Here is a 12,496-nt window from a genome sequence, read left to right as displayed (position 1 = left end):
TTAACAGCAAATAATCTGATGCTAAAAATAAAACCTTATATTGATGTTTATACATCAGGGTATTAGCAAATGACAACCGACAAACTCTACATTTGATCAACCACTTGGTGTGATCATGGGAAACTGAAAGTGATTCCTAGAGCCCTGAGTAGAAATGGGGATGAAAGAAAATTATCCAGGATCATTTTTAAATTCTTATTGGTGCACCCAGGTGTGATAGATACCCGAGAAAGGTTGTACTCACTGTAGTCGCTGTTCTCGTCCTTGCTGCCATCAATGGTTCCATCCGGCTGCATCTGCAGGTAGAAGCCCTGCTGGCTGAATAGCCGGGTCACAATCCCTTTCAGCTGCGGCTCTGAAGAGAAAATAATAAAAGAGAAGCACCCCAGCACAAACCCACATTTAACGTCAGACTCCACTCCTAAATGCATTACATCACGTTTTAGGTTTATGTGAAAGGGAGAGTTTGAAGTGTGGGGGCTTACTTTCTATGACTATACAGGATATCATTGAATTTCGCTGGGTATTCCCATATCAGGGCCTTGTTTGTCATTCATTCAGGATACTAGGAGAACACCTGCTGCAATGACTGGTGTTTCCTGATGGAGATGACTGGGAGGTGTGATTAAAATGGTTGAGCTGGGAGATGGGGTTGTGGGGAGTGAAAGGTACCATGGGAGTGACTTAGCAGGCATGCGAAGAAGTCCCATAGCCTTAGAGGATGGCCAAGATCAGAGAAATTTGAGGAGGAAAAAAAAAAAAAGCTCAGCCATTCATCACTGACTCCATCTATCCGGTGGAGATGGAGACGTGTCGGACAGGTGGAAAGGGCTATCAATCATTTCAATGAGCCCATCAGGAGTGGCAATGAAACTACAATTCCATAAATAAAAGGCACCTCAGAGGAAATGACCCTAACCTGAGGACAAAGTGACAGTCTTTATGGTGTTTGTGTGAGATTTGGGTGTGTTTGTGTGTGGGAATGATTTGTCCTCATCCCTAATCCGTGATTTCCATGTTTTGTCGGATGTTTCAGTATGTGTGTACTGTGCATCATGTCTAATGTTTAATGTAGCCCCAATGCATAAACAGACACTTATATTTGGGTACGACATGGTGGCAGATGGTGTTATGGTTATGAAATGGTGAATGATCACCTCCACTACTGAAGTCACCAGAAAACATGACAACATCAGCACACGGCACATTCCCCACTGGGAAGCCCTCACGGCGAAACTCTTTACAAAACGACGTTACAGAAATGCAGGATAGAACATACGAGAACCAGGGGCAAAAGAAATAAAAAAATGAAGGAGAAGTTGCACACAGAAAAGATGGAGGAAACAGTGGAACAGTCGACTTCCTAAAAAAAAGTGGAGGGAGGGACGAGGGGAAGGTTCTGAAAAGCGGGAGAAGTAGACGTGGACGAGGTGACCAGACAACCAAGGAGCAAGAGACTGAGAGACAGACAAGGACAGTGAGGAGAGCAAAAAACACTCGACCAGACAAGAGACGGCTGCCGTTATAATACAAGCGCTAGCCCCCTCCCTCCCCAGCGCAAAAAAGGATCGACATCGACATGAGCTCAAAATGGAGTGGTGACTAGAAAGACAAAGCACACTGATGGAGGCTGAGGTACTGACCTAGCCTGATGCCCTTACGGGACACCTGTGGAGGTTTCGAGGGTGCATCTTACAGGGAGAAGGAAAAACAACATTGCATTTTTTTACACACAGATTCTCCAGCAACAGCTGTTTTTTTTTTTAATGCAACCTGTAATGTGTTGAGTTTTTGGGTAGGTGGAGGTAGTTATGCCCCCTCTCTCTCTCTCTCTCTCTCTCTCTCTCTCTGCACAGCTTGTAGTACATAATAAGATAGATATAATTGATATTTGAGGGAGGCGAAGAAAAGCTGTACATTTCTTCCCCCCTTTTCCTCGCCCCACCTTTACACGCATCGCGCCGTTTTTTTTTTTCTGTGCAAAGAAAAAAAAGGACGATGGCGTGGCTCGGTGGGCAGCAAGACCATGCTCATCGATGCAACTGATCACAAAATCCCTCCCCACACTGCAGTAAGGCGCTCTCTCTCTCTTTCTCTCTCTCTCTCTCTCTCTCTCTTTCTCTGTCTGTGATAAACATTTACCATTAAAACGTTTCATCTAAGGGAGCCTTGGTGCACTGCGGTGCCACTCTGCCTGGCTGTTTTTGAAATAGCACTGTTGCACTATTTAAAACAGCATCTGTGCAAACTTTATGTGGTGGCTTTGCATGGGAATTACAAAGAGCACAAAGAGGGCAGGCAATGCATGCACAGCTGCCTCAGTGATCCAGCACTAAGGATCTATTGCATCAAGACATAACATACAGTGCATTATTGCATTTAAAAAATAATATTGCATCCATACAGAAATCTAAATATTTTTTAAATTATCAGCAATAATGATTCAATAACAATATTGCAAAGATTTGCTATGCATTATTAGAACAAGTGACCAGTTAATATTACAGCATCAATAAGACAGAAAGCTATGTATTATTGCATCAAATACATATAAACCTATCATATGCATTTGATCAGTTTTGCATCAGTAAAGTATACAATATAGGTTTCAATTTTCTTTTTTACCAGCACGTGCATTTGTGGATATCGTGATGGAAATACGCAACACGTGAGTTCTAAACAGGTGGATGATTTTTTTTCTTCTTCTTCTTTTTTTCTTTCGCATCACAGATAAATCAGAGAAATAACACCGAAGACCGACCTGGTCGCCGGCGCACGGGTCTTTTCTTGCCGCTGCAGCAGCGCACTTTACCGAAGACGCCGAGGAAATGGCGCTCGCACAGGGAGCGCGGGTCTTTGCTGGGGCTCGCGCGCCGCTTGGACGCCGAAACCCGGTCGCTGTTTGACTCGCGCGCCTGGCGCTTCTGGCGGATCAAGGAGCTCGCGATCGCGGCCATTGTCTCTCTCTCTTTCTCTCTCTCCCCTCTCTCTTTCTTTCTCTGTCACCCACCTTTTCTCGCTCCTCTACCCTTCCTCCGAGTCGGTACGGGATGCAGCTGTTAACGCGATACCGGTGCAAAAGAAAAAATCGCTGCTGCCGTCGGTGTTAACCAGATGTCATTTTTGTTTGTTTGTTTGTTTGTTTGTTTGTTTTTTAGAGAGAGAGGATAAAAAATTTAAACAGCTACACTTCCATGCTCCAGTCTCATGCAATGTGCATGTGCAATGTTCCAGTTAAACATTTGCAAATGTTTTTCTGGATGTGAAGAACAGGGAAAAAAGCAAAGCTGTAAAGATTTTAAAGAGAGAAAGAGAGAAGGCACGCGCCAGGTGCAGGTGATCCAGGTGGATACAGAAGCTCAAAAATCCCCCCCAAAAACGTGTTTCTACATCCTCCAAAAGCTCAGGATCAAATGAAGAAAGCTTCACCAGGTTTAGCTAGTGGTCCCACTTCACAAATGATGGATATGAAACATCACCTGTCCTCAGGAGAAAATATTTCTGAAGATAGGCAAGGTGCAAGCGCAGATAGAGCTGGTTTAAGTGTGTTCTCCTGCACAGTAACAGTGGAGATGTAAGGGCTTTCACTGAGTCTGCGCTCTCCCTCTCTCTCTCTCTCTCTCTCTCTCTCTCTCTCTCTCTCTCTCTCTGTCTGTCTGTCTCTATATTTCTCTCTCTCTCTCTTTTCTTCCCAGACAGACAAGCGGTTGTGCGACGCTCCTCACTCTCCCTTACGCAACCATACGTGATCGAGATTTGGATGAGGGGGCAGACAGAGAAAGAGGGAGGATGGAGAGAAAGAGAGAAACATAAATAGAGGTAGACAGGCATAAAGAGAGAGAGAGAGAGAGAGAGAGAGAGAGAGAGGCTAGTGGGGATGTATAATGTCTCAGGAATTACCCTCAAGTCTAATCCATGATTGACATAAGAGACACTATAACAAAAGAAATCCATTATGCAACAACGAAAATGCATACATTCTTCAAACAGACATGGTCTTTTAAAAAAAAAAAGAGAGAGAGCGAGAAAACATTAAAGCTATAGTGGTGGCCAGCACAGCAAGGATAGAGCTCACAATCCTGTCATTCCTGCATCCATCTAACCATCCATCAATCTACCTGCATCCGGTAGGGAAGTAATTTAATCTCTGAGCTGATTAGCTGATTCAGCAAGATTGCTTTTTCATTCCTCCATCAACACTGAATACATTTACTCTGCTTACCTAAAAAAATGTTAGTCATCCCTTTCTTTTAGTCATTCTTTTAACTTTCTTCTGTCCATCCATCTATCCATCCATCTAGCCTTCTTTTACATGCATCTGACGGCAGTGATTAATTCTCGGAGCTGATTAGTAGATTCCGCATCATTGCATCAATTTATTCTTAAAGCACCTTAAATCACTCTAGCAAATCCACTTTGGTAATATTAAAATATTTCATCCATCCATCCATCCACCCACCCATCCACCACTCACCCATCCATCTATCCATCCATCAGACCATACTTCAGCACCCCAATCCATCCGTCCATTTACCCACCAATCGATCTATACATCCATCCATCTAACCATACTTCAACACCCCTATCCATCCATCCACTCACCCATCCATCTGTACATCCATCAGACCATACTTCAACACTCCATCCATCCATCCATTCATTCATCTACTATCTACTCACCCACTAATCCATCTGTCTAATCATCCTTCCACTCATCTATCCATGTACAAATCAATGCATCCATCAATCCATCCAATCACCCATCCATCCACTCACCCATCTGTCCTCTCACCCATCCATCCATCCATCCATCCATTGGAACATACTTCAACACCCCTATAGATCCATCTATTCATCTACAAATTCATCCATACATCAATTTACAGTACTATTCACTCAACCATCAATCCATCTAATACATCCATTCATCCATCCACTTACCATCAGTCCACTCAACCTACCCACCCACCCATCCATCCATCTATCCACAATCCTATACATGCATCCATCCAACCATACGTCAACACACCTATCCATCTATGCCTCCAACCATAGCACCTTTTGTGAGTCCAAAATCCCAAAGTGTTTTATGCATAGAAGGTTAAAAGAACAATTTGCAATATATTTGAAATACAGTTAATGATGAAGCACATGAAATAAATAATCTATAATAATTAATGAGAATATTAATAAATATTTAAAATAGTATTACAACAGTAATGTTAATAAATAATAAATATTACAATAGACCAGGATAAACAAGTGTTTAATTTGGCCATAAAGTGCCTATAGTGCTTGGTTATATATCCATCCATTTATTCATTCATCCATCCTGCCTCCTAATGCACACATCCAGCAGGGCAGTGAGTCATTCTATAAACTGATCAGTCGAATCAGCAACATTGCATCGACCCTGAATCGATTTAGCAGATTCACTGGTTACTATGAAAACTATCAGATGTAAGTGTATAAGTGTTTGGTAACATATGGAGGTTTTCTCTCATGAATGACCTTTTATCTGCCGTGTGATTCCTCAAAGCTGCTCACAATTTGCTGAATCATGTAATTACACAGTGTAGAATAAAATCTTTATTGGTCATTGTAGGACAGTGGCAATATCCCATCAACTCCCTCCAGTGTTGGGAACTGAACTTACACCCTTTTGGCCACAGGTGCAGAGCCTTAACTTGGCCAAAAAAATTATTAGTCTAAGATCAGTAGTAACTGCAAGGTAACTGCATGTCTTTGATTCTTTTCAAAGACATCATGAAATAAATTTTTTTTTCTGCTACATGATGTATTTTCAAGTGAAACAGCATATTTCGGCAGGCTTTAACCATGGGCATTCCAAAACAAACATGGACATGCAAGCCTGCAGTCAACTGTGGAAGACTATTCAAACTCACTGGGACTTAAGGAGGCAGAGACTGACAAAATCCCATATTAGGAAATAGATGATGGATGAAAAAGGCAAAAGTGTTCATCCCAGGCATGGGGCCATATTAATATGAGCCTGTACGTCCTGACGATAACAGAGGTGATGAGGCCAGCGTTTGTGCTCACCCTTACTTGAGCAATTGATGTGGGAGGAGAAGGTGAAACAGGACATAAAATAATTGGTTATTATCATTTTATCCCATAATTCTTCCACGATGTCAAAAATCAGGCATGGGAAAAAGTGGAAAATTATGGACAAAGGACCTGAGCTAGCAAGAAAAAAAAGTTTTTAAGACCTTTAAGTAGATACGTGTGCAGATTCTGCTATCCACTCTGAATAAAGAGTAATCCCAGGGTTCTAAAAGACTTCAAGTTAGCCTTATTACTGAAGATCAGTCCCTGTAGAAGGTCAGGAAAGAAAGCACCCGAGAGAGGGGTGAGGCATTTTGAGGCAGTTTGAAAGACTTTAAAACGGAAAAGAGCTGCTCACCCCTGGGACATATGAAAGCACTGAGAATTGATGGGACTACATGATCATCATGACTAAAAACATCCTGGTCTAAATCGAAGTGTGCAGCCAGTTTGTTTGATATACAAAAAAGCCCACTTTAACCTATCACTGACTCTTTGCTATACTTCTATCTTGTTTAACAGCCCACAAATGAGTAGACCCTCATACTGTTCTAAAAAAGAAAAACCCTGATTATTCCAGACTTTCACAATTCATGAGAGATTCCCTGAGAACTTTCTGACTAAACATGAACCAGCCTCAACTTCCCCAAGGTACAAATGATGTAAATGTACTCACAAAGGTACACCACTGATCCAGTCCCTAAGGTCCAATTATGCACCTTTAATGAGTTACGTGCTACATTCAGTTTCCCCGGGTAAAGTAGGGTACACTTAAGAACACCATCTGAGAGACAAGTGTTTGTACCCTGTAATGTACATATTTTTGAAATGTGATATTTGATTTCAACTGCATGTGGTGTCTGAAATTGATAAAATTGGACAGAAGTACATGCCAAACTGTACTTACAGCCATTTTAACCCATTCTAATTTACATATTTAATTTTTAAAGAATAACATACCAGTGATGAAGTCATGTTTAACATGCCTGTAATCAATTATACAATATACCGAGATGGTCAACACACAGTATTGTTAATGTAAAAGCTTTAGAAGTGTTTATTCATGAGGCTGCCTAGGCAGGGTTTTTTTTTGTTTGTTTTTTTTTTTTTTATTTTGAGATACACACTAATATTCCACAGAGAACAAAAGCAGCATAATGAGAACCTCATAAAATTCCATATTGATAAAAAAACAATGAAGGCATTAAATTTAAAGCTCTAACTGTTAAACGGTGTCCTGGTTCTTGTTTGGTAGAAATGTAAAGCTAATAAAGATGGGCAAGTCATAAAAAACACAAATATTATGATAATGCTGTAATGATAAAAATGTAACATATTTTTTGTGATATAAAAAATTCATTGGTATCCTATACCACAACGCTGTTGAATTCTGGATTCTGATTGGTCAGAAGGTGTTGATTCATTCGTTTATTAATTTAAAATGTAATCCTTGTTTTTTGTGGTATAAAAGGAATAAAACATTTTGGTACTTTCTGGAACAGGGTGAGGTAACTCTGCTTGATCACACTATATCGTTGTTGATTATTTTCCTATAACAGCATAAGATGAAGTGTTTTATTCTTTATCTATAGCTATAGTCATGGAGCGACATTAGTAAAACACCATCAGAATAACACTCCTGAATATAGGGACTCTGTAATTGCATAAAACTATGCAACTATCCATACTATAAAACCGTAACACTCAGTTGATCAAAGCGCACTGCATCGTGGGACTTCTGAAAAAGAGGGGAGTCGTTTAAAGAGGGTTTTGTGTCTTCATACAGAGAATCACAAAGCTTTAGTGAGATTGCTGACACAGCGTGGGTGGATCACGTGGCCTGCACATGAAGAGCGGCTCAGCTCCACGTGATGGAGCCGCATTAAACATTCACATGGTTTTGGCAGTAAGCGCCCATCACAGTTAATGTGGGAATCTATGTCTTGTCTCTGCTTTTACAGATGCTTTTCACATCTCTTTCACTTTATAACAGCATGGCCTTTGTGTGGTCTAATTGAAACCCAGGCTGACAACAGACACAGTGCTGTACCCTGAAGTGAGATCTGTCTTAATTTCCTCCGCTGCTGCAGGCAGAAAGTTTAGTTTATTATGGAGAAAGCCTGCAAGATGAAATTTTCTTCATCAAAGGCAGAGGAGTTGCTCATTCCACATTAATAAATCATTGTTTGTGGATTAAATTATAAGAAATGCTTATGCATGAGACAGAATGAAGGTGGTGGAGTTTATTTTCTGCTAAGAATAAGCAGTGGGATTCAGTGCACTGTAAAAAAACACAATGGATATTTCAACTGAACATTTCAACCTAATATTTTTAGAATAGTTCTATGATAAATAGGCTTTTTATGACATACTTGAAAGGTATCAGACAAAACATATTTGGTCTCTGACATTAGCTTTTTTTGTTTGTTTTTAGTTTGTCAAGGGGTGGGATATATTAAGCAGCAAATGAACATTCAGTTCTCAAAGTTGATGTGTTGGAAGCAGGAAAAATGGGCAAGCGTAAGAATCTGAGCGACTTTGACAACAGCCAAACTGTGATGGCTAGACGACTGGATCAGAGCAGCTCCAAAATGGCAGGTCTTGTGGGGTGTTCCCGGTATGCAGTAGTTAGTACCTAACAAAAGTGGTCCAAGGAAGGACAACCGGTGAACCAGCGACAGGGTCATTGATGCATGTGGGGAGCGAAGGCTAGTCCATCTGGTCCGATTCCACAGAAGAGCTTCTGTAGGACAAATTGCTGAAAAAGTTAATGCTGGATATGATAGAAAGGTGTCAGAACACACAGTGCATTGCAGCTTGCTGTGTATAGGGCTGCATAGCTACAGACCGGTCAGAGTGACCATGCTGACCCCTGTCCACTGCCGCAAATACAATGGGGACGTGAGCATCAGAACTGAACCATGGAGCAATGGAAGAAGGTGGCCTGGACTGATGAATCACGTTTTCTTTTACATCATGTGAACGTCTGGGTGAGCGTGTGTCACTTACCTGGGGAAAACATGGCACCAGGATGCACCAGGATGGAAGAAAGCAAGCTGGCGGAGGCAGTGTGATGCTCTGGGCAATGTTCTGGTGGGAAACCTTGGGTCCTTGCATTCATGTGGATGGTACTTTGACACGTACCACCTACCTAAACATTGTTGCAGACCAAGTACACCCTTTCATGGCAACAGTATTCCCTAATGGCAGTGGCCTCTTTCAGCAGGATAAGGTGCCCTGCCACACTGCAAAAATTGTTCAGGAATGGTTTGAGGAGCATGACAAAGAGTTCAAGGTGTTGACTTGGCCTCCAAATTCTCCAAAATCTCAATCCAATCGAGCATCTGTGGGATGTGCTGGACAAACAATTCTGATCCATGGAGGCCCCATCTTGCAACTTACAGGACCTAAAGGATCTGCTCTCTGGTCTTGGTGCCATGTACTACAGCACACCTCCAGAGGTCTTGTGGAGTTCATGCCTGGACGAGTTAGAGCTGATTGGCTGGCACAAGGGGGACTTACACAATATTAGGCAGTTGATTTTAATGTTATAGCCTGTCATGTTCAACACTAACTTAGATTTTTTTTTTTAAATTATATTTTCAGTTCTTCCTCTTGTTGTTGTTTTAAACAATGCATTAAAACCTCTTTCAGATGGAGGGCAGCATAAAGACCATTTTTAAAATTCTGCTCAGTCCGCGCACTGGAATTAATTCTCTTGAAAAGTTTAAATAACAATAACAAATTATAAATTTAAAGTGACTGAAATGGACTATAATAAGAGACAGAAGTGATATGCCATATGGCACACTGCACATTTACATAATATTCCCATCTGAATTAAAGTTGACTGATTTTTATTTAAATTGCTTAGTGACATATTTTAAGATTTAAGCAGCGGCAATAGAGGCACGAAAATGACAAAATGGCAGTCCGAACCAGTAATGCACAAATATTAAATTAGCAAATCATAATATTTGCCTCATATTTTATGGTTGCAGGTTATACAGTTTAAAAATGATTAGTTAGTTGGTGAACTGCTTCATGTCTTCATGAAATAAGAAGGTCATATCCAATAATAGGTTTTCGTGTGTAGGCAAATTGGCTACTCTAAATTGCCTCTAGTTGTGAATGAAAGTGTGAATATGTGTGTGGTGTCCTATGATGTTTTGGCATCTTGCCCAGGGTGTATTCCCCTCTCACACCCAGCGTTCTTGGGATAGACTCCAGTTCCGCCACCACCACCCTGGCCAGGATAAGATGAATGAATGCTAATCGTCACCATAAATGCATCAACTGAATAGTCTGCAATCATTAATAAATTAGCTAGCCTACAAATAATGAAAAAAATCTAATTACTAGAAACAGATGACCAGACTAAACATCTTCCAATATTTTGGCAACTACTTACGTATGTTCATTTGGCTGATGATTTTATCCAAAGTGACTTAAAATGGAGACTGAGTAGCTGAGGTAGTTGCTTGGCAGGGTAAGGATTTGAACTCACAACCTTCTGAGCAGTAGCCCAAAGGCTTACCCAAAGGGCTCCTCGACTTCATGCTGCCATCAAGTAAGGAGCACAAATGCGGCACAAAAATGCTGACTACCTTGGCACCTTATCCCTAACGGAATGCAAGGGATAGTATTTTTTTAAATATATAGTGTGTTTATTACTACAGGATATTGTACAGCTGAATACTGGCACTGCTTCTCAAACTGAGGTCCTCAGGACACCAGCATGCTCCATTATTTAGGATCTAATGCCACCTTGTGTTCATATCACAATACAGCACTGTAGACCTTCTCTCTCCAGTTTATTTATCATTGCACAGTATATAATAATAATAATAATAATAATAATCCATATCTTTATTTCTTTCTTTCTTTCCATACTTACATTTAATATAAAATATAACTTGACTCAAGTCTAACCATAATGGAGAGCTTATTGGACATTAAAATATCATTTTGTTCTGTTTAATTTTCCCTTTTTAATTGTATTAAATATTTAGTTTTGGTGGACGTTAAATACAAGTTATCACCAGACTACTACCTTAAATACTGTTTTATTTATACATATATATATATATATACACACACTATATTACCAAAAGTATTCGGTCACCCATCCAAATGATCAGAATCAGGTGTCCTAATCACTTGGCCTGGCCACAGGTGTATAAAATCAAGCACTTAGGCATGCAGACTGTTTTTACAAACATTTGTGAAAGAATGGGCCGCTCTCAGGAGCTCAGTGAATTCCAGCGTGGAACTGTCATAGGATAACACCTGTGCAACAAATCCAGTCGTGAAATTTCCTCGCTCCTAAATATTCCACAGTCAACTGTCAGCTTTATCATAACAAAATGGAAGAGTTTGGGAACAACAGCAACTCAGCCACGAAGTGGTAGGCCACGTAAACTGACGGAGAGGGGTCAGCGGATGCTGAAGCGCATAGTGCAAAGAGGTCGTCGACTTTCTTCACAGTCAGTTGCTACAGAGCTCCAAACTTCATGTGACCTTCAGATTAGCCCAAGTACAGTACGCAGAGAGCTTCAGGGAATGGGTTTCCATGGCCGAGCAGCTGCATCCAAGCCACACATCACCAAGTGCAATGCAAAGCGTCGGATGCAGTGGTGTAAAGCACGCCGCCACTGGACTCTAGAGCAGTGGAGACGCGTTCTCTGGAGTGATGAATCACGCTTTTCCATCTGGCAATCTGATGGACGAGTCTGGGTTTGGAGGTTGCCAGGAGAACGGTACATTTCGGACTGCATTGTGCCGAGTGTGAAATTTGGTGGAGGAGGAATTATGGTGTGGGGTTGTTTTTCAGGAGTTGGGCTTGGCCCCTTAGTTCCAGTGAAAGGAACTTTGAATGCTTCAGGATACCAAAACATTTTGGACAATTCCATGCTCCCAACCTTGTGGGAACAGTTTGGAGCGGGCCCCTTCCTCTTCCAACATGACTGCGCACCAGTGCACAAAGCAAGGTCCATAAAGACATGGATGACAGAGTCTGGTGTGGATGAACTTGACTGGCCTGCACAGAGTCCTGACCTGAACCCGATAGAACACCTTTGGGATGAATTAGAGCGGAGACTGAGAGCCAGGCCTTCTCGACCAACATCAGTGTGTGACTCACCAATGCGCTTTTGGAAGAATGGTCAAAAATTCCTATAAACACACTCCTCAACCTTGTGGACAGCCTTCCCAGAAGAGTTGAAGCTGTAATAGCTGCAAAAGGTTGACCGACATTATATTGAACCCTATGGGTTAGGAATGGGATGGCACTTAAGTTCATATGTGAGTCAAGGCAGGTGGCCGAATACTTTTGGTAATATAGTGTATATATTGTGTATCATAGAACATTTGAGTATTTTAGTGCTGTAATGTGATGATGACATTTCTCTCACGCCTGCCAAGCCCT

At 41.3% G+C, this 12,496-nt stretch overlaps 1 protein-coding gene across 4 annotated transcripts in view; it reads right to left on the bottom strand.

Moving 5' to 3' along the window:
• fgf12a (fibroblast growth factor 12a) overlaps positions 1 to 12,496 on the bottom strand; it is a 55,365-nt gene that overhangs the window by 21,960 nt on the left and 20,909 nt on the right. For 2 of the 4 annotated variants that reach the window (XM_026946308.3, XM_026946307.3), the window contains exon 2: positions 245 to 355. In XM_026946308.3, the coding sequence (XP_026802109.1) occupies positions 245 to 355 (111 nt within the window). Of the gene's footprint in view, positions 1 to 244; positions 356 to 1,643; positions 1,692 to 2,761; positions 3,949 to 12,496 lie in introns of those variants that run through there. The other 2 variants (XM_026946309.3, XM_026946306.3) reach the window with 2 other exon arrangements.

This window comes from Pangasianodon hypophthalmus, chromosome 21 (assembly GCF_027358585.1).
Source record: "Pangasianodon hypophthalmus isolate fPanHyp1 chromosome 21, fPanHyp1.pri, whole genome shotgun sequence".
Classification (NCBI taxonomy): domain Eukaryota; kingdom Metazoa; phylum Chordata; class Actinopteri; order Siluriformes; family Pangasiidae; genus Pangasianodon; species Pangasianodon hypophthalmus.
The sequence above is the reverse complement of the archived record's forward strand: the minus strand, read 5'-3'. Positions and strand labels throughout refer to the sequence as shown.